The sequence below is a fragment of the Ovis canadensis genome, chromosome 5 (assembly GCF_042477335.2).
Source record: "Ovis canadensis isolate MfBH-ARS-UI-01 breed Bighorn chromosome 5, ARS-UI_OviCan_v2, whole genome shotgun sequence".
NCBI classification, from domain to species: Eukaryota; Metazoa; Chordata; class Mammalia; order Artiodactyla; family Bovidae; genus Ovis; species Ovis canadensis.
In genome coordinates this window covers 84867903-84890868 of record NC_091249.1, presented here as the reverse complement: position 1 = coordinate 84890868, position 22966 = coordinate 84867903, and the positions used below count along the sequence as shown (strand labels likewise).

The 22966-nt window shown below is 40.3% G+C and overlaps 1 protein-coding gene across 2 annotated transcripts in view; it reads left to right on the top strand.

Moving 5' to 3' along the window:
- Positions 1-22966, top strand: part of ATP10B (ATPase phospholipid transporting 10B (putative)) — a 383816-nt gene that overhangs the window by 271769 nt on the left and 89081 nt on the right. For both annotated transcript variants that reach the window (XM_069592540.1, XM_069592541.1), the window contains one exon: positions 20263-20348. In XM_069592540.1, the coding sequence (XP_069448641.1) occupies positions 20263-20348 (86 nt within the window). The remainder of the gene's footprint in view (positions 1-20262; positions 20349-22966) is intronic.

Sequence of the window (22966 nt, the reverse complement as noted above, 5' to 3'; positions counted from 1 at the left end):
CCCAAAAGGGACTAGGGACCTTCCCTGTTGTCCAGTTTGAAAAGCATGCCACGGACAAGGAGTGATCAGTCTGGCTGGAATCGTGCGTGCACAACCCTTGACCAATTCACTCTGGCCAGTGGCGAAGGATTCTGTCCTTGGCATCCTCTAATTCACCTTCATGGGTGAAACTGCCCTGTGAGGCAGGAGAGTACTGAGCAGCACAGCAATAAATAGCCATTGCATCTATTCTGCATCAGGGCTAGAGGAGCCTAACTTAGGTACAACCAGGGTCATCTGTGCTGAAGGAGAGGGGCCCAGTGTCCTCTCTCCTAAATGTCCCAGTGGCATTCTCTCTTCCCCGAAAGCCCTTTCCTGCCTGCCCTTTCTCTGCCAGGCAGCCTTCTCTGTCCAGGCAGTATCCGGGACAAATCCCTCCTTTCTCTGTGCTCCCACAGACTTCAGTCTTCTCACTCCCAACCACTGCACATACCTCTTTGTGCTTCATTTAATAAATTCGTTTGCTCAGTCAACACACGATACATTATGGTCATATCTCCCGTGAATGACTGAATATGGACTTTCTCAAACTGGAATTCATACTCTCTTCTTTGTGACCTCTTTTGCGCAAAACATGAGGTACAGAATTTTGGATGTCACATCATTTTCTCGCATCTCAGTTATCCACGGTGAGAAAAATGTGTACAGAAAAGAGTTTCTTTGCAGCACTCCCTTAAGGTACCACTGCCCATCTGGTGGCAGCTGCCCGTGTTTCCAGCATCGTGCACTCATGCTTTTGTTCACCAAATATTGACTGGATGCCTTCTGTGTGCCAAGTGCTATTGCGTACTCTGGGGGTCCAGGTGTAAATAAGAGAGATACAGGTTTAAGGGGGAATCAGACAGACAATTGTTAACAATTCCACAAACAATTGATTCCTTTTAGGAATAATAGGAGAAATCATCGATTTTTCAGGACTTGCTTCCCACACCAAACTCATGCCTTTTTGGTTGGAAAATGTCATGGGAAGGTTTCAAGAATAAATTTAATCTTAACCCTGAATAAAAACCAGAGAATTTATTCACTTTAAAAAAGGGAACATAGACCATAAAGAACTCTTAACAGTCCTGTTCCCACAGCCCTCTAGCCTGTTCTGTGTGGGAATCACTGGGGCGGGCAGGGAGCCCCGGGTGCTTGTACGTGCAGAGCATATCTTCATCCAGAGTTAGAGACGAAAGTATCTGCCAGTCACTCTGTTGCAGATTATCTTGAAAAGGACTCTGACCAGGAAGCAGGAAGGTTATCAAGCACTGGTAAATGTCATTAGTTTTCAGACAGAATTCTCAGCAAGCACAGGGCTAATTTGCATGCCAGAGGGTAAATCTTTATCACCTGACTCAGCAGCTGGGGCATAAAGGACATTTAATTCTACCATTGATCCAAGCTAGTTTGCTTAAAAAAAAAAAAAAAAATTAACCACTTTAAGTAGTACCCTTCTAAGGTTGCAGTGTATCTCTTGTGTAGCTGCCCAGGTTGATGTGGTTTGTATAGCCCATAACCGCCAGCCCTTGCAGAGTCCCTGTGAGCCCGTGAGTCCTCGCAGAGAACAGAAATGAATTGCTGATGCTGCTTTGTCATTCTCCCTCCCCGCGTGGAGTGGGACTGACTCTTCTAGTCATCTAACCTGACGGTTGTATAAAAACACACTCTGAGAGCATCACAGAAGCTTGATGATCCCTAGTTCAACTCTTCTTTTTCACATACATCTCTGGCTTATGGTAAAAGCTCAATATATAAATGCATTCTGTGTTGGAGGAAAGAAATTAGCTGTTTCTCTTTCTGCAATTAACAGAATGCTTATTTTTAAATGCACTTAGCTCTTTATTCTTTGTCTTTTTTTTTCTTTTTCTTTGAGTTTTATTGAGATATAGTTGACATACAGCACTTTTTTTCAGTTTAATGTGTAGAGTGTAATGATTTGGCTGACGCACAAAATGGAATGATTACCACAATGAGTTTAGTGATCATCCATCATCTCATACAGATACAAAATTTTAAAAAATATATGTTTTTCCTTATGATGAGGACTCTTACACCTTACTGTCTTAACAACTTTCATATATAACATATAGCAATGATATTCATGTCAGCAATGCTAATCATATTGTACATTCCACGCTTAGTGCTTCTTTATCTTATAACTGGATATTTGTGCCTTTTATTGCCTTCATTCAATTGTCCCACCTCCTACCTCTGGTAACTATAAGTCTGATTTCTTTTTCTATGAGTTTGTTTGATTGGTAAGCTGGTATTAAAATAGAATTGACCAATAACACTATGTTAGTTCTGGTGTAAAACATAGTGATTTGATTTTCTGCACATGACAAAATGATCACACCATCTGACATCATACAAAATATTACATTATTAATGACTCTACTCCCTAAACTGTGTGTTTCATCCCAATAGCTCATATATTTTTTAACTGGGAGTTTGCTTTTGTTTCTTTTTCCTGAGGAACCAGATCCAAAATAGTACTGCTAAGGCTGATGTTAAAGAGTATACTGGCTATGTTTTCTTCTAGGAGCTTTATGACTCAATCTTAAGAGATTGTGTGTTGCTAGGAGTTTATCGGTTTCTTCTGTCTTGTCTCTTTTATTGGCATATAATTCTTCATAGTAATCTCTTCTGATCTTACATTTAAGTTTTTAATTCATTTTGAATTTATTTTTGTATGTAGTGTGATAAAATAGTATAGTTTATTTCACATGCAGCTGTCTAGTTTTCCCAGCACCGTTTATTAAAGAGACTGTCTTTCCCCATTACATATTCTTGCTTCCTTTGTCATAGATTAATTGACCATATAAACATGAGTTTATTTCTGGTCTCTCTATTCTGTTCCATGGATCTATGTGTCTGTTTTTATGCCAGTGGCATACTGTTTGTTGTTGTTGTTGTTGTTGTTGTTGTTTTATTTTTATTTTTTTTTAATTTTAAAATCTTTAATTCTTACATGCATTCCCAAACATGACCCCCCCTCCCACCTCCCTCCCCACAACATCTCTCTGGGTCATCCCCATGCACCAGCCCCAAGCATGCTGCACCCTACGTCAGACATGGACTGGCGATTCAATTCTTACATGATAGTATACATGTTAGAATGGCATTCTCCCAAATCATCCCACCCTCTCCCTCTCCCTCTGAGTCCAAAAGTCCGTTATACACATCTGTGTCTCTTTCCCTGTCTTGCATACAGGGTCGTCATTGCCATCTTCCTAAATTCCATATATATGTGTTAGTATACTTTATTGGTGTTTTTCTTTCTGGCTTACTTCACTCTGTATAATTGGCTCCAGTTTCATACATCTCATCAGAACTGATTCAAATGAATTCTTTTTTTTTTTCTTTTTCTTTTTTTTTTTTAATCAAGTGGTGTTTTTTTTTTTTTTAATTTTAAAATCTTTAATTCTTACATGCATTCCCAAACATGAACCCCCCTCCCACCTCACTCCCCATAACATCTTTCTGGGTCATCCCCATGCACCAGCCCCAAGCATGCTGCATCCTGCGTCAGACATAGACTGGCGATTCAATTCACATGATAGTATACATGTTAGAATGGCATTCTCCCAAATCATCCCACCCTCTCCCTCTCCCTCTGAGTCCAAAAGTCCGTTATACACATCTGTGTCTCTTTCCCTGTCTTGCATACAGGGTCGTCATTGCCATCTTCCTACATTCCATATATATGTGTTAGTATACTGTATTGGTGTTTTTCTTTCTGGCTTACTTCACTCTGTATAATCGGCTCCAGTTTCATCCATCTCAACAGAACTGATTCAAATGAATTCTTTTTAACGGCTGAGTAATACTCCATTGTGTATATGTACCACAGCTTTCTTATCCATTCATCTGCTGATGGACATCTAGGTTGTTTCCATGTCCTGGCTATTATAAACAGTGCTGCGATGAACATTGGGGTACATGTGTCTCTTTCAATTCTGGTTTCCTTGGTGTGTATGCCCAGAATTGGGATTGCTGGGTCATAAGGTAGTTCTATTTGCAATTTTTTAAGGAATCTCCACACTGTTCTCCATAGTGGCTGTACTAGTTTGCATTCCCACCAACAGTGTAGGAGGGTTCCCTTTTCTCTACACCCTCTCCAGCATTTATTGCTTGCAGATTTTTGGATTGCAGCCATTCTGACTGGTGTGAAGTGGTACCTCATTGTGGTTTTGATTTGCATTTCTCTAATAATGAGTGATGTTGAGCATCTTTTCATGTGTTTGTTAGCCATCCGTATGTCTTCTTTGGAGAAATGTCTATTTAGTTCTTTGGCCCATTTTTTGATTGGGTCGTTTATTTTTCTGGAATTGAGCTGCATAAGTTGCTTGTATATTTTTGAGATTAGTTGTTTGTCAGTTGCTTCATTTGCTATTATTTTCTCCCATTCAGAAGGCTGTCTTTTCACCTTGCTTATATTTTCCTTTGTTGTGCAGAAGCTTTTAATTTTAATTAGATCCCATTTGTTTATTTTTGCTTTTATTTCCAGAATTCTGGGAGGTGGATCATAGAGGATCCTGCTGTGATTTATGTCAGAGAGTGTTTTGCCTATGTTCTCCTCTAGGAGTTTTATAGTTTCTGATCTTACATTTAGATCTTTAATCCATTTTGAGTTTATTTTTGTGTACGGTGTTAGAAAGTGATCTAGTTTCATTCTTTTACAAGTGGTTGACCAGTTTTCCCAGCACCACTTGTTAAAGAGATTGTCTTTACTCCATTGTATATTCTTGCCTCCTTTGTCAAAGATAAGGTGTCCATATGTGTGTGGATTTATCTCTGGGCTTTCTATTTTGTTCCATTGATCTATGTGTCTGTCTTTGTGCCAGTACCGTACTGTCTTGATGACTATGGCTTTGTAGTAGAGCCTGAAGTCAGGCAAGCTGATTCCTCCAGTTCCATTCTTCTTTCTCAAGACTGCTTTGGCTATTCGAGGTTTTTTGTATTTCCATACAAATCTTGAAATTATTTGTTCTAGTTCTGTGAAAAATGTGGCTGGTAGCTTGACAGGGATTGCATTGAATTTGTAAATTGCTTTGGGTAGTATACTCATTTTCACTATATTGATTCTCCCAAGTGGGCTTTATCCCAGGGATGCAAGGATTCTTCAATATCCGCAAATCAATCAATGTAATTCACCACATTAACAAATTGAAAAATAAAAACCATATGATTATCTCAATAGATGCAGAGAAGGCCTTTGAAAAAATTCAACATCCATTTATGATAAAAACTCTCCAGAAAGCAGGAATAGAAGGTACATACCTCAACATAATAAAAGCTATATATGACAAACCCACAGCAAACATTATCCTCAATGGGGAAAAATTGAAAGCATTTCCCCTAAAGTCAGGAACAAGACAAGGGTGTCCACTTTCACCGCTACTATTCAACGTAGTTCTGGAAGTTTTGGCCACAGCAATCAGAGCAGAAAAAGAAATAAAAGGAATCAAAATTGGAAAAGAAGAAGTAAAACTCTCACTGTTTGCAGATGGCATACTGTTTTGATGACTGTAGCTCTGTAGTATAGTTTTAAATCAGAGAGTATGATACTTCTAGTTTTCTTCTTCCTTCTCAACATTATTTTCACTATTCTGTGTCATTTGTGCTTCCAATCAAATTTTAGAATTATTTGTTCTAGTCCTATGAAATTTAACACTGGTGTTTTAATAGTGATTACATTGAATCTATAAATTGCACTGGGTAGTCTGGTCATTTTAACAATATTATTTCTTCCAATCCATGAGAATGGTGTATTTTCCATTTGTTTGTGTTGTCTTTGATTTCTTTTATCAGTGTCTTATAGTTTCCCAAATACAGGTCTTTAATCTCCTTAAATTTATTCCTAGGTATGATTCTTTTTGGTGCAGTTGTTAAATGAAATTGTTTTCTTAATTTCTCTTTCTGTTAGTTCATTGTTAGTGTATAGAAATACAACAGATTTCTATGTATTAATTTATATCCTGCAACTTCATGAAATTCAGTGATGGGTTCTAGTAATTTTTCTGGTGACATCTTTAGGATTTTCTGTGAACAGTATTATGTAATCTGCAAATAGTGACCTTTTACTTCTTCCTTCCCTATTTCAATGCCCTTTACTCCTTTCTCATATCATGTTGCTATAGCTGCTGCAGCTCCTAAGTCACATTAGTCGTGTCTGACTCTATAGCTAGGACTTCCAATAAAAGTGGTAATAGTGGGCATTCTTGTCTAGTTCCTGATCTTAGAGGAAATGATTTCAGATTTTCACTGTTGAGTATGATGTTGGCTGCAGGTTTGTCTTACATGGCCTTTATTATGTTTAGATGTATTCCCTGTATGCCCACTTTGTTGAGAGTTTTTACCATGAAACTATACCAATGAATTTTGTCAAAAGATTTTTATGCATCTATTGAGATGGTCATACGATTTTTTTTTCTTCAGTTTGTTAGTGTGGTATGTCACATTGATTTGAAGATATTGAATGATTCCTGCATCCCTGGAATAAACCCCACTTGATCATAGTATATGATCTTTTTAACATATTGTTAGACTTGGTTTGCTAATATTTTGTTGAGGATTTTTCCATTTATATTTATCATTGATATTGGGCTGTAATTTTTTTTGTGGTGTCTTTGGGTTTGGAATCAGGGTGATGCTGGCCTCATAGAATGAATTTGAAAGCATTTGTTTTCAATTTTTAGGAATAGTTGAGAAGTGTAGAAGTTAATTCTTTTTTAAGTGTCTAGTAGAATTTACCTGTGAAGGCATCTGGCCCTGGACTTTGGCTTATAAGTAGATTTTTGGCTACTGACTCAATTTAATTAGGGTTATTGGTCTGTTTATATTTTGTATTTCTTTCTGACTCAGTCTTGAGAGATTTCTAGGAGTTTATCCATTTCTTATGTCTTGTCCATTTTATTGGCATATAATTGTTCATAGTAATCTCTTCTGATCCTTTGTATTTCTTTGGTGTCAGCTATAGCTTCTTTTGTTTCTGGTTTATTTTATTTGAGTTTTCTCTCTTTTTCTTGATAAGTCTGGCTAAAGGTTTATCAGTTTTATGTTTTCATAGAATCAGCTCTTAATCTCATCGGTCTTTCTTTCTTTCTTTTTTTTTTTAGTCTCTCCCATTTATTTTCACTCTGATATTTATTTCTTTTCTTCCACTCACTTTTAACTTTGTTTGTTCTTCTTTTTCTTGTTACTTTAACTATAAGGTTATGTTGGTTATTTTGAGAATTTTCTTATTTCCTAAAGCTTGTATCTCTATAGCTTTACTCTTAAAAGTGCCAATTTTGAAGTGCAAAATTTTAAAATTGCATAAACACCTTGGAATATTCACTTTGAATTGGAAATATCAGTATGATCCAATAGGGCATCAACTAAAAAAAAAAATTGCTTTTGAACATAATGATTCAAAATCTACAGAATACAGCAAATGCAGTTTTAAGGGCAGTGTCCTCTTTCATGAGGGGCCAGGGCCCAGGGCCCAGCTCTAAGAGGCTAGAAAGAGGACTCCAAACTGGCAGTTGCCAACACCAGCCTCATCATGGTAGAATGAGCTTCTAAAAATGACTGCCACCAGCCTCTCCCAGAGGGAGTCCCAGCTGTCTCTTGCCACTCTGGAAGGATCTCCAAGGTTAGTAAGTTGGTCTGATCCAGGTTCCTTTCAAATGACAACCTTTGTTCTGGATCTCGGAGTACATGAGATTTTGCACGTGCCTTTTAAGAATGAAGTCTTTGTTTACTTCAGCTCTCCCATACACAAGCCCCACTAGCCTTCAAAACCAGATATTCTGGGGGCTTGTCTTCCTGGTGCAGAACTCCTGGGCTGGGAAGCCTGATGTGAGGCTCAGACCCTTACACCCTGGGGAGAACCTCTGCAATTGTGACTCTCCCATTTGTGAGTTTCTTACTTGTAGGTGTGGATCTTGACTATTACTACATCTCTACATCTCTGTACCTCCTACTCAACACCTTGTGGTTCCTTCATTATATCCTTCATTTTGAAAAATCTCTTCCTCTAGTCTTAAGATCATTCTCATTCATAGTTTCTCTGTAAACAGTTATAATCTGATATGCCCATCGGAGAAGGTGAGCTCAAGGTCTTCCTACTCTGCCATCTTGCTAGAAGAATCTTTCTTTAATATTTCCTAATGGCCCTTGATGGGTTTCAAAGTGGTCTAAGACATACTTCCTGTCCTTTAAGAACTTAGGACTATGGGTCCCTATTTTTCTTTAACATAAAGACTCTCAGTGACAATCAAAAAATTTTTATTAAGAAATATTTTGATAATCCTTGTGCCCCAGTCCCTTTTCTCTGAAAGTAGTTGTCTTTTCAGCATCTATTAGTTAAGAAAATAAATTAAAACTAAAATCTATGAATTTGGTGACCTTTAAAAATAAATTTGTATTTATTGACCTCCGAAATTCCTACAGAAAATTGAAAACCGCATATGTGTGAGAGTTATTTTTACTTTGTCCACAGACAGCATTTTGGTACACATGGGGATTTATAGACAAGTTGCTATGTTTCATCTACCAGTTGGCTTATAGAAATAACTTGGTATTTGACAATTAAAAGTATAATATACTTCAAGTTCTAAATGGGGGTATGGATATTGCAAATTGTCTAGAATCAAAGAAAGGAGAAATTGCTGTGATCTGTGGTAATAGATGGGTCTTTAAGAGGTAAAACCCTTGAGCTTGGCAATGAAGGTTTAAGAGAATTGGAAATATGGAAAACTTGTAAAGAAAGCATGAAAAAGGCCCAGAGGGTTTGTTGTGTAAGAAGACAGCATTAAGTGCTTACATCCAGCAAAGAACCAGCACATACTTTAGAATGAGACAAAACTGGATGCTCATGAGCTATGTGACCTGGAGCAAGCTACTTAGCATTACCAACACTCAGTTTTCTCTCCTAGAAAATGAGACTAACCTGTCTGGAACACTTTACAGGAGAGTTGGAAAGATCAAATAAGATTAAGCAAATGAGGGACAGCATTTTGTGAAGTGTGATTTTACCAAGTAAGTAAACATCGTTATTTTTTAAAGGCTCAGAGATACCCAATAGATTGAGCAGACCACTGTGTTGACTCGAAGTCTTAGCTTTCAAGGAACAGAAATGACTCTGGCTCACTTAAGCAAAACAAGATTATTACAAAAATGTGCTGGGAGGTGAAATAGAAGGAGTGAAGTACACGGTGTGATTCATAGAATCTAAGGAAATATGAAGTTCAGTTCAGTCGCTTAGTCGTGTCCAACTCTTTGCAACCCCATGAACCGCAGCGCGCCAGGCCTCCCTGTTCATCACCAACTCCCGGAGTCCACCCAAACCCATGTCCATTGAATCGGTGATGCCATCCAACCATCTCATCCTCTGTTGTCCCCTTCTCCTCTTGCCTTCAATCTTTCCCAGTGTCAGGGTCTTTTCAAATGAGTCAGCTCTTTGCATCAGGTGGCCAAAGTATTGGAGTTTCAGCTTTATATGAAGACCCAGGCACAAAAACAAGAACTAGTACAGCAGGAGAATACTGGTAGCAGCAATTACTTAATAGTCTCCTTTGTTTTTCCTTCCTTGAGTTATTCTACTCAAGTCAAAGTCCCACAGTGAGATAGGCTAGTGGGCAGGGCATCTTGATTTATAGTCCCATGAAGATTATGAGCCAGGGAGAAAAGGTAATTTTCCAAAAGGAAGTTAAAGGATTGTGTTTTTTTTTTTAAAAAAAAAAGGAGAACAGGACAGAGAGTGAGAGAACAGAAAACAAATTTCAAAAGAGCATTCATACATTTATATAATCACATTTATTGATCAACATGAAGAATACTGAAAAAATAAGCCTAAGAAAGTAAAAGTTGAGGCTAATTCAAGGGGAATAGCCTCTTCTGGATATAGGAATATATCTCAACCTCTTTGCTTCACCTTGACTTTCCTGGTGGCCCCAGGAGGCTTATTGTATATAAGGCATAGGTCAACGAGAGTACCTTAATCCCAGAGTCATTACACTCTTAACTCTTGGCTCACTTTCCTTTGCTTTCACAGATACCACAATTGACACACCAGACTAACCTGGGAACTTTGAGCTGTTTTACGGCTGCAATAATTGAGTTGTGTCAATAACCTTTTCCTTCTCTCTGATTCTCTCTCGCTTCTTCCATGGCCCATACATTATGAATATTCAATAAATGCTTGAATATGTGGATGGATAGGAGACTAGTCTGTTGGGATCTAGGCCCATGTCGGGATCTAGGACCTTGACTCCTTTTGCTTGTTTATTAGTTGAGCCAAATAATTAGATTTTCTTTTCTTAGTTGAGCCACATTTCCTTGCAAGAGCAATCTTATTCCCATGAATCAAAGTCAACATTTGTACCTGGAGCTTTCACAGGTCTTTACAGAGGTTTTCATTGTTATCTCCTCATCCATCACCTTTCAGTATTTAATGTCCTAATATTCATCTCTCCAGCTAACCTTACCTTTACAAATCTTTATGTTGTTGTTATTCAGTTGCTAAGTCATTTCCAACTCTATGTGACCCAATGGACTACAGCACACCAGGCTTCCCTGTCCTTCACTGTCTCCTGGAGTTTGCTTAGATTCATGTCCATTGAGTCAGTGATGTTATCTAATCATCTCATCCTCTGCCATCCCCTTATCTTTTTTGCCTTCAATCTTTCCCAGCATCAGGGTCTTTTCCAGTGAGTCAGCTCTTCACATCAGATGGCCTTCCAATGAATATTCACAGGTTTCCTTCAGCCCTGAATATTCATTGGAAGAATGAATCCTGAAGCTGAAGCTCCAAATCTTTATAGTATGCCTGTTAACACAAGGTATCATGAGAGGTGCTCTAGAGGAAGCTGACAGTTTACTCAAAAACACAGAGACCTAGATACACCAGTGTTAAATGGAGGCATGAGAGTTTATGTGGAAACATGTTAAAAGAACAGTTCTTATTGACTGAGGTGAAACTGTTTTTTGGATAGGTTTCATAGAAGAGGTGGCAAATTAAAAAATCTCAAATGTTAAAAATATGTGTATAAAATTAATAATTCTCAAAGAATATTCTGTATCTAGGCAGTTTTGTGTCTCAATCTCTACTCTTTGAAAGTACACTACTTTAAATTGCAAATATACTTGGAAGAAGTAACACACTGCATTGTTTATTAGTTGTAGTAATTTTCATATATTTTCTGTGTGTGTGCATGTATGCTTATTTACTCCATCTACTCTTTGCAACCCCATGGACTGTAGCCCACCAGGCTCCTTTGTCCATGGGGATTCTCTAGGCAAGAATACTGGAGTGGATTGCCATGCCCTCCTCTAGGGGTTCTTCCAAACTGAGGGATCAGACCCAGGTCTCCCACATTACAGGCAGATTCTTTACCATCTGAGCTGCCAGGGAAGCCCATGAAAACTGGAATGGGTAGCCTATCCCTTTTCTAGGGTATCTTCCCCACACAGGAATGAACCAGAGTCTCCTGAATTGCAGGCAGATTCTTTACTAGCTGAGCTACTAGGGAAATCCCATAAATTTTCTACAATATATAAAAAATATATTCTTTTTTTCCCTAATCAATCTCCTTTTATCTTTAACCATAGGATAGTACACATATTACAAGTGACCCAGCCATGCTTATACAGTAGCTTTTATAGTATAGAATGATATATACAGATTTCTCTTATTACAAGTTATTATAACCTAGACCCCCACCATGCTTATATAATAGTTTCTATTGTATAGCATGATATATATGGATTTCTACTATTATAAGTCATTATGACCTCCAGGCATAAAGCCTAATATTTTTTCCAATAGATGAGAAAGAAAATAGAAAAATTCAGATCATGTCCATTCTTAATGGACGGATAGGATAGAGAATCCTTGCAACTTCACCTCGTGTTAACTTGGAACTCCTTTGAGAACAATGTTTAGTTCTTTCCCCACTCCCCAAGGGACATTTGGAAATGTCTGTGAATATTTTTGGTTGTCACAGCTGAGGGGGAGAAAGGGAGGGTGCTACTGGCATCAAGTTGGTAAAGGCCAGGGATTCTGCTAAACATCAAAGAATCATCCAGCCCGAAATGTCAAGAGTGACAAGGCTGAGCTACCCTGGTCTTAGAAACACCTTGACCTGCCAACCAACCGGGTATCTGTGTAGATACTAGAAAAAACAGTGAGTACAAAACCTTTCATGAAACATAAAAGTAAATCTTTTAGAAACAGAGTAATACAAAAATGTTAATAGCAGTAAGTCAAAGGTCAGCATGATAATATTATGTATTTTAGCTTTTGATTCTTATTTGACCCAAGTTAAGGGTGGTAGTGATGGTGGTAATGATGATGATTTCTAGACATTGGAGTTTGCTTATATTTTTTTATTAAGATATAACTGACATATAACCTTATGTTCGGTCTAGATGTATAGCATAATGACTTTTTATCTGTATATATTGTGGAATGATCACAAGTGTAAACAAATACTGATCACCATACATATTTACTTTCTTTTCTTTTGATCAGAACTTTTAAGATCTACTCTCTTAACAACTTTCAAATATGCACTGTAGTAAATATTAATCTAGTTTCCATGTTTACATTATATTTCTTGACTTATTTATCTTTTAACTGGAAGCTTCTAACTTTTGACTTCCTTCATCCATTTCACCCACCCACCACTCCCTGACTCTGGCAATAGCTTTTTATTAAAATTTAGATTCCACATATAGTTACCCCTGAATAACACAGAGGTCAGGGATGCTAACCATCCACACAGTGGATGGTTATATATATTTGTATATAACTGACTATTTATAATTTATAGTCAGTCCTCTGTAGTCACAGTTCCACATCTACCAATTCAACTGACCACAGATCAGGTAGTACCATAGTGTTTATTTAAAAAAAAAAGAAAACCTGTATAAGTAGATCCACACAGTTCAAACCCATGTTGTTCAAGGGTCAACTACATGTTGACCTCATTCATCATACCGGGTACTTTGATCATAGGTAGTGGGAAAGGAACATAGAAAAGGAAACAGGACCGAAAGGAGTTAAATGATCGTATTTCCTTTGTGCGTCAAAATAGCACTGTGGTTTAAGAGGGTGGGCTGTATGGCATCAGAAATTCTGAGGTTGAAGCCTGTCTTCTGCTCTGCTAACTGTGTGCCATTGGGAAAATTCACTGACTCTCCCTAAGCCTCAGTTCCTTCTTCTGTATTATACAATAGGGTAGTAACAGTGCCGATATGATCAGTTTATTGTGTGACTTCAAGAGAGGAGCATGTGTGAAATATTTAGCTGTTCTTGACACTTAGTGAGCATCCAATAAGTGCCGTAATAATAATCATAGAAAGAGACAGTGGAATAGATGTACTGTATTGATGATGATGGTGACTGTGATAACGATGACTGTGGTGATAATGACGACTGGCTTTAGATTCCAGTGTTGTAGCTTGCAGGGCTGGCTCTGTTACTTACCAACCATAAGACAAGTGCTTTGTTGATTTGCACTTCTATCCACACCTCTTAAGGTTACTGTGAAAACTTAATGACTGAAACACAGTAAATGCCCCACATCATTGGATCTGACCTGAAGAACCACACACGATGCTGTCCTCTACAGAAGGGGTTTATCTTTTCCTGTACCCTGATGGCTATTACTTTCCTCAAGGGTGGTGCCTTCAGTAATAGGCTCGGTCAGCAAGAAAAGGTGGTTAGTGGGCTTTATCCCCAAGGTAAGAAAAGCTAAGTGAGCCAGAAGTGGATCAGAAACTCTAGTAGGGAGCTGCTGTGTAGCTCAGGAAACTCGACTCAGTGCTCTGTGAAGACCTAGGAGGGTGGGATGGGGTGAGGGGAGAGGGAGGGAGGTCCAAGAGAGAAGGGATATATATATACATACAGCTGATTCACTTTGTTGTACAGCAGAAACTAACAACATCATAAAGCAATTATACTCCAATAAGTAAATTTTACAAGCCCAAAAAAGTAAATAAAGGTCCCTGACAGATTTGTAGGGCTTGACAGTCGCCCACCTCTGTGGTCCTTGGGTTCTCCTAGCAGCTGCCTGGAGTGAGTTACAGCAAAGCCAGGGAAAGCAGCAATCCTGAGGGGCTGTCTGGTAACAGTGGGGCCCGTGTGTCCTTCTCCACAGCCATCTAGGGAAGAATGGAAGGAGCCCAGGGGACAGGGAGCTAGGAAGGGCAAAATCACCTCTCCCTGTGGAGAAGGAGACAGAGCGAACACCCAAGACAAGTGCCCAGAAGAGTAAAAGAACACGGGACACTTCAGAAGGAAGGTCACCGGGAAGCCCCACTGAGCGACAAGACAGCCGGGGATCCCTGGGGATGGTTAAACAGGTGACGGGCTCACTGCAGTGTGATCATTAGCTCTCAGACCCGCTGCTGCAGACATCTGAAATGAGTTCGAATTCCAAAAGCCAGCAGTGAGGCAAGTGGTATGGATCCAGAGGGAAGCACATGGCTTAATCAGGACCGCGAAGGCAGCTGACAAATCACGGTGTTGTTTGTCATCATCTCAGAACTCAGCAAGTGTTTCTCCCTGAAAAAATCAATACCTGGAGGGGAAAGGGCTGTATTTTTAGAAACTCCTGGATGGGTAATTTATTTCAAGTGAGCAGAGAGTTTATTTATGTTGGCATCCCCACAGAACCAATGGACAGTATATTTACACCAAGCCAGAAGATGCTGTCATTTCTTCGAATCAATTTACCCCTTTGAACAGTTGTACCTTGCAGCTTGGAGTGATAAATTCACTACTCAGGCTAAAAGCTCTACCCAGGGAACCAGTTCCAACACCACCGTTAGCGCTACTTCCTTCTATCGCATGGCCTGTTACATCTTTCAATACTTTCCCACACAAATTCTGTCTTCTGAGGCACAATGGTGTTCAGTTCAGTTCAGTTCAGTCGCTCAGTCGTGTCTGACTCTTTGCGACCCCATGAATTGCAGCACGCCAGGCCTCCCTGTCCATCACCAGCTCCCGGAGTTCACTCAGATTCACGTCCATTGAGTCAGTGATGCCATCCAGCCATCTCATCCTCTGTCATCCCCTTCTCCTCCTGCCCTCAATCCCTCCCAGCATCAGAGTCTTGTTTCCAATGAGGCAACTCTTTGCATGTGGTGGCCAAAGTACTGGAGTTTCAGCTTTAGCATCATTCCTTCCAAAGAAATCCCAGGGTTGATCTTCAGAATGGACTGGTTGGATCTCCTTGCAGTCCAAGGGACTCTCAAGAGTCTTCTCCAACACCACAGTTCAAAAGCATCAATTCTTTGGCACTCAGCCTTCTTCACAGTCCAACTCTCACATCCATACATGACCACAGGAAAAACCATAGCCATGGTGTTAGCCCCATTCTACAGATGAGAAAACCAAGGCTCAAGGATTGAATGTACTTTTAGCCAATGTAGGGTTGAATTAAAAAGCAAGATCTCCTCACCCCTAGTTTTTTCCTCAGATTGGACTTTAAGAGATTGTAAACTAAAATACCTAACAAAAGAGAAAAAATAAAGAGTCAAGAATGTGTTTTATGCTTGGCTACAAGAATGTTTGTGGGGGTAGGGGGTGGGGGACAGTGTGTTGTACAAGTAAGAACAAAGGGTCGGCAGTCAGACTTGGATTCAAATCCTAATCCTGATATGACCACAGGCAGCCTCTTAACTCTTTTGAATCATAGTTTTCCCATCTCTCAGTTCAGTCGTTCAGTCGTGTCCAACTCTTTGCGACCCCATGAATCACAGCACACCAGGCCTCCCTGTCCATCACCAACTCCCGGAGTTCACTCAGACTTAAGTCCATCGAGTCAGTGATGTCATCCAGCTATCTCATCCTCAGTCGTCCCCTTCTCCTCCTACCCCAATCCCTCCCAGCACCAGAGTTTTTTCCAATGAGTCAACCCTTCGCATGAGGTAGCCAAATACTGGAGTTTCAGCTTCAGCATCATTCCTTCCAAAGAAATCCCAGAGCTGATCTCCTTCAGAATGGACTGGTTGGATCTCCTTGCAGTCCAAGGGACTCTCAAGAGTCTTCTCCAACACCACAGTTCAAAAGCATCAATTCTTTGGCACTCAGCTTTCTTCACAGTCCAACTCTCACATCCATACATGACCACTGGAAAAACCATAGCCTTGACTAGATGGACTTTTGTTGGCAAAGTAATGTCTCTGCTTTTCAATATGCTATCTAGGTTAGTCATCACTTTCCTTCCAAGGAGGAAGCATCTTTTAATTTCATGGCTGAATTTACCGTCTGCAGTGATCTTGGAGCCCCCAAAAATAAAGTCTGACACTGTTTCCACTGTTTCCCCATCTATTTCCCATGAAGTGATGGGACCAGATGCCATGATCTTTATTTTCTGAATGTTGAGCTTTAAGCCAGCATTTTCACTCTCCTTTTTCACTTTCATCAAGAGGCTTTTTAGCTGCTCTTCACTTTCTGCCATAACGGTGGTGTCATCTGCATATCTGAGGTTATTGATATTCTCCTGGCAATCTTGATTCCAGCTTGTGCTTCTTCCAGCCCAGTCTTTCTCGTGATGTACTCTGCATAACAGTTAAATAAGCAGGGTGACAATATACAGTCTTGACGTACTCCTTTTCCTATTTGGAACCAGTCTGTTGTTCCATGTGCAGTTCTAATGGCTGCTTCCTGACCTGCATATAGGTTTCTCAAGAGGCAGGTCAGGTGGTCTGGTGTTCCCACCTCTTTCAGAATTTTCAACATTTTATTGTGATCCACAGAGTCAAAGGCTTCAACATAGTCAATAAAGCAGAAATAGATGTTTTTCTGGAACTCTCTTGCTTTTTTGATGATCCAGCGGATGTTGGCATTTTGATCTGGTTCCTCTGCCATTTCTAAAACCAGCTTGAACATCTGAAGTTCAGGGTTCACATATTACTGAAGCCTGGCTTAGAGAATTTTGAGCATTACTTTGCTAGCGTGTGAGATGAGTGCAATTGTGCAGTAGTTTGAGAATACTTTGGCATTGCCTTTCTTTGGGATTGGAATGAAAACTGACCTTTTCCAGGCCTGTGGCCACTGCTGAGTTTTCCAAATTTGCTGGCATATTGAGTGCAGCACTTTCACAGCATCATCTTTCAGGATTTGAAATAGCTCTACTGGAATTCCATCACCTCCACTAGCTTTGTTCATAGTGATGCTTTCTAAGGCCCACTTGACTTCACATTCCAGGATGTCTGGCTCTAGGTGAGTGATCATACCATCGTGATTATCTTGGTCGTGAAGATCTTTTCTGTACAGTTCTGTGTGTTCTTGCCACCTCTTAATATCTTCTGCTTCTGTTAGGTCCATACCATTTCTGTCCTTTATTGAGCCCATCTTTGCTTGAAATGTTCCCTTGGTATCTCTAGTTTTCTTGAAGAGATCTCTAGTCTTTCCCATTCTGTTGTTTTCCTCTGTTTCTTTGCATTGATCACTGAGGAAGGCTTTCTTATCTCTCCTTGCTATTCTTTGGAACTCTGCATTCAGATGCTTATAGCTTTCCTTTTCTCCTCTGCTTTTTGCTTCTCTTCTTTTCAAAGCTCTTTGTAAGTCCTCCCCAGACAGCCATTTTGCTTTTTTGCATTTCTTTTCCTTGGGGATGGTCTTGATCCCTGTCCCCTATACAATGTCATGGACCTCCATCCATAGTTCATCAGGCACTCTATCAGATCTAGTCCTTTAAATCTATTTCTTACTTCCACTGTATAATCATAAGGGATTCAATTTAGGTCATACCTGAATGGTCTAGTGGTTTTCCCTACTTTCTTCAATTTAAGTCTGAATTTGGCAATAAGGAGTTCATGATCTGAGCCACAGTCAGCTCCTGGTCTTGTTTTTGTTGACTGTATAGAGCTTCTCCATCTTTGGCTGCAGAGAATGTAATCAATCTGATTTCGGTGTTGACCATCTGGTGATGTCCATGTGTAGAGTCTTCTCTTGTGTTGTTGGAAGAGGATGTTTGCTATGACCAGTGTGTTCTCTTGGCAAAACTCTATTAGTCTTTGCCCTGCTTCATTCCACATTCCAAGGCCAAATCTGCTTGTTACTCCAGGTGTTTCTTGACTTCCTACTTTTGCATTCCAGTCCCCTATAATGAAAAGCACAACTTTTTTGGGTGTTAGTTCTAAAAGGTCTTGTAGGTCTTCATAGAACCGTTCAACTTCAGCTTCTTCAGCGTTACTGGTTGAGGCATAAACTTGGATTACTGTGATATTGAATGGTTTGCATTGGAAATGAACAGAGATCATTCTGTCATTTTTGAGATTTCATCCAAGTACTGCATTTCAGACTCTTGTTGACCATGATGGCTACTCCATTTCTTCTAAGGGATTCCAGCCCGCAGTAGTAGATATAATGGTCATCTGAGTTAAATTCACCCATTCCAGTCCATTTTAGTTCGCTGATTCCTAGAATGTCGAGATTCACCCTTGCCATATCCTGTTTGACCACTTCCAATTTGCCTTGATTCATGGACCTGACATTCCAGGTTCCTATGCAATATTGCTCTTTACAGCATCAGACCTTGCTTCTATCACCAGTCACATCCACAACTGGGTATTGTTTTTTCTTTGGCTCCTTCCCTTCATTCTTTCTGGAGTTATTTCTCTACTGATCTCCAGTAGTATATTGGGCACCTACTGACCTGGGGAGACCCTCTTTCAGTATCCTATCATTTTGCCTTTTCATACTGTTCACGGGATTCTCAAGGCAAGAATACTGAAGTGGTTTGCCATTCCCTTCTCCAGTGGACCACATTCTGTCAGACCTCTCCACCATGACCTGCCCATCTTGGGTGGCCCCATGGGCATGGCTTAGTTTCATTGAGTTAGACAAGGCTGTGGTCTGTGTGATTAGATTGACTAGTTTTCTATGAGTATGGTTTCAGTGTGTCTGTCCTCTGATGCCCTCTCGCAACACCTATCGCCTTACTTGGGTTTCTCTTACCTTGGACGTAGGGTATCTCTTCACGGCTGCTCCATCAAAGTGCAGCCGCTGCTCCTTACCTTGGACAAGGGGTATCTCCTCACAGCCACCTGTCCTGACCTTGAACGTGGAATAGCTCCTCTAGGCCCTCCTGCGCCCATGCAGCCACTGCTCTTTGGACGTGGGTTGGCTCCTCTCGGCCACCGCCCTGTCCTTTGGCGGGGGGTAGCTCCTCCCGACCGCTGCCCCTGACCTTGGAAGCAGGGTAGATCCTCTCGGCTGCCGCCCCGACCTCGGATGTGGGGTAGCTCCTCTAGGCCGCCGCCCCTCGGTCATGGGGTCCTCCCGGCTTCTCCCCCTGACCTCAGACGTGGGGTAGCTCCTCTCTAGAGAGGCGATAATCAAGTTCTTACTTCACAGAAGAATTGTAAGCTTGAAGGAAAAATAGCATTTCTAAAGTTCTCATCACAGCATCTGACAGAAGTAAGAGTCCAGTAAATGCTACTTATTTTGTTTTATAAGCTATTATTTTCACGGCATTTTTGCAACAGCCAACAGTTGAAACCAGGTCAGTGTTCAGTAGTGAAATATGGTGGCATTTATACAATAGGTTTCTATCCTGGTGTTTAAAAAGATGTAGAAAAATGTAATAATGTGTAAAAATGTTCACTGTATATGACCACTAAGTCTCATTTTTGAAATGCATAAATGTGGGTGTGTGTCCATACATAAATGTATGTAGGTGTATGTACATACTTATTTAAACTCTGGAAATTCTAAATACACAAGAACATTGGCTAGCTGTAGGTGGTGTGATTTATAATTTCTTCTTTTTGATCATCTTTTTCTGTACTGCCCAGTTTGGTAGCCACTAACCCCAGGTAGCTGTGTAATTAAAATTAAATAAAAGTTAAAAATCAGTTCCTCAGTCATACTACCATATTTCCACAGCCTCACATGATGTGTGGCTTCCACTTTAGACAGTGCAGACATAGAACATGTCCATCATGGCAGTAAGTTCTACGGGGCAACTTGAATCTAGAGACTGAAATCCAGGCCAGAAAAAAATAGTCAGGACAGGGCCCTCCCTTTGCCAAGCACTCAAGTTCTCATCTGCATCTACTTCTTCCTCCTTAATGAGGATGTTAGCTGTGTTTTCTAACACATTACAATTATCACGGTGCAACAAAACGGGGATTACCTTATTTGCAAAGGTTCTAACTGTGATTAGCTCTCCCAGTGATCCTATTAAAACGAGATCTCTCTGACTTAATAACCTCACAGCATTCCCTCTCTCACAGGAGGTACAGTTCCAACCAGAACATTTCCACAACACCATCGTGTGTGAGAAGCCCAACAACCACCTCAACAAATTTAAGGGTTATATGTAAGTATTTGCCACCCGTGTGTTGCTTATAAATATTGCCTCTGCAGCTAGAAGTTTTGTCTCGAAATGGCCGAACAGATAAGCATCTGGGTCCTAAGAAAGTTTATTTCTTTTTATCTTAAGAAAAGTCTAGAGAAACCTAACTAAATTGAGAAACCTTTTCCAGTCTTTGTTGCTGATGGAGTGACATTTAATTATCTCGCAGGTTTAAATTCACTAATAGATTTTTCAGAACTCTGTGAAACAGCATCAAAATTGAGACCACACTCTGATTCAGGGAAGGCAAGTATGATTAAATTTAGACCAGATTTCTGAAGGAGCCTTTATTGCACTGTAGGTAAGAATGGGGACTTTGGAGTTTGACAGACCTAGATTCAAAACCAGGGTCTATCGCTTACAAGCTGTGTGACCTTCAGTAAATTAATTAACCTCTCTGGGCCGTCATTGCCACTTCTGTAAAATAAAGATTACATCACAGGAATTTTCTTGTCTGAGAGTTGATCATATATAAAGCATGGCAACAGGCAGAGTAGATAGTTCATGGTGTTACTGCTGTTGCAATTACTATTGTTATTATTTCAATTTTGATTCAACCTAAGTGCTCTAATTTTGCTCCCACATTTGACAACCGGTCTTAATGCAAAAGACCAAAAAAAAAGAGCAGTGGTAAAAGATGTGAATAAAGGGCCTATTTAGGGCTTTAAGACTTTCAGAGGACTTTCTCAGAACATCATCTCATTTAATCTGCAAAACAACCCAGGGAAGTGAGAATTCTGATTCCCAGTTTTCAGATGGGAGATCTGATGATAAAATTTTTCAGGATTCCCTCAGAGGCATACAGCAGCTACAAGGCAGGGCCAGGACTTCCATCCTGTCTTTTCACTCTAACCCCTGAGTTTTGCACTGTGTGCCCACAGACAATGAGCGCAGACATGTTATGGCAGCTTCTCTGCCAATAGGCTTGCAATGAGACTTCAGAAGTTTTCTCAGGAGGCAGGTGTTAGGGCTTTCCCTCCAACCACTGTTTCCCAGGCCATATTAGATGTCTTGAGGAGCAAGATAAGAGGGGGAAAAGCAAGAACAATGCAAAAGAAATGGCAGATTTTCAGTGCAAATTACTTTTTAAAAAATTAAAGAGCACAGATGGAGACAGACAGAGAAGGGCGCAAGTTCCTGGAGGAGAAGAGGATTCATAGCAGGCATCTGGCAAAGTGGAGCTTGCCACCTGCCTGGGCAAGAAGTCCTCCCCTCATGCACAAGTTTTATGGATTTGGTTCATCCCAAGGCTCCCATGCCTTGAGTCATTCTCCATCCTCTTGAAGAGCAGCCTCATTGCTGGCTTTCTATTTGTAATCCTTTCTCCCTAAAACAGCTCATGCCAGCAGCCAGCCTTTCTAAGCTTCAGCCTGGGCTCTTCTCAGAGAGAACTTTCCCAGCTCCATTCAACCCCCAGAACCTCCTCTTCCTGGTCACTGCCTCTGAAGGCAACTTCCCCCACCTGCCCAGGGCTCCTGGGCGAGCCTGGAAAGTCCAGTTGGTCAGTCTAGCAGCCAACCCATGGGATGCTGGCAAGTTCTCCACCATGCTCCCACATCTCTGCTGAGGCCAAACACCCACAGATGATCTAAGCTCTCTTGCTGAGCAAACCACAGGTCTGATGCCTCCAGGTGTCCAGAAGCTTCTTTGGGCCTCCTTAATGTAGGAACTCTCTTGGGGCTACCCAGGCTGGCTAGAAACTGAGTAGTTTTTAATGCTTTGAATATTAGGAATGTCAGATTTGATGATGCAATTTTTAAGCAATAAGATCAGTCCAAAGCAGTGGTTCTCAAACCCCTTTCCCTCCTCTATCAAAGGACCTTTATGGTGTCTGACACGTCGTTGATTATCACAACTGAGACAAGGTGCTGAAGGCATCTGGTGGGTAGGGGTCAGAGATGCTGCTCAGCATCCTATAAGGCACAGAACAGACCCACAACAAAGACTAATCCCACCCAAATAGTCAGTAGCATCAAGGTGGAGAAATACTGCCATGAGTCAGTTAAATAAAGCATCCCTGTAAACAGTGCACTAAATAGAAGGGCTATGAGATCGCAGCCCCTTTGTACTGAAAAAGGAACATTATGACCGGGAGACAAGGAAGATGCTGTCATAGCTTATCACCTTAGAGCATCATAAAAATCCTTTTAAACCACTAGCTACTAACAGTGAATCATTCAATATTCTATCTGCATCAGCTCCTTCCATAAGGACAGGTGGGTCTTCAGCCATTCTCAGAGCACCTTTATGATCTGTATCACATTCATAAACACTATCTATTAGAAAATTTTAACTGGCTTAATTTTCTCTTAATTCATTTCAGAAGAAAAAGTTATGTTACTGGCACTATGGGCAACTGGAATCGCTGCTATATATAGCTTGCCATAGATTTATGGCAGTATTACTTTCCATATATAAATTTTATAACAGTAAAATTAGTAAAATGAAATCAAAACTGTTATTTTACTCTAACTACAGACTATTGCCAAAACCTCCTCTGTTAAAAAACTAGATAAATAAGTGCTAGAAAGGATTAATAGAGATAAACTAAGATATTTCCTTGTTAAATTCAAAAGAATTGC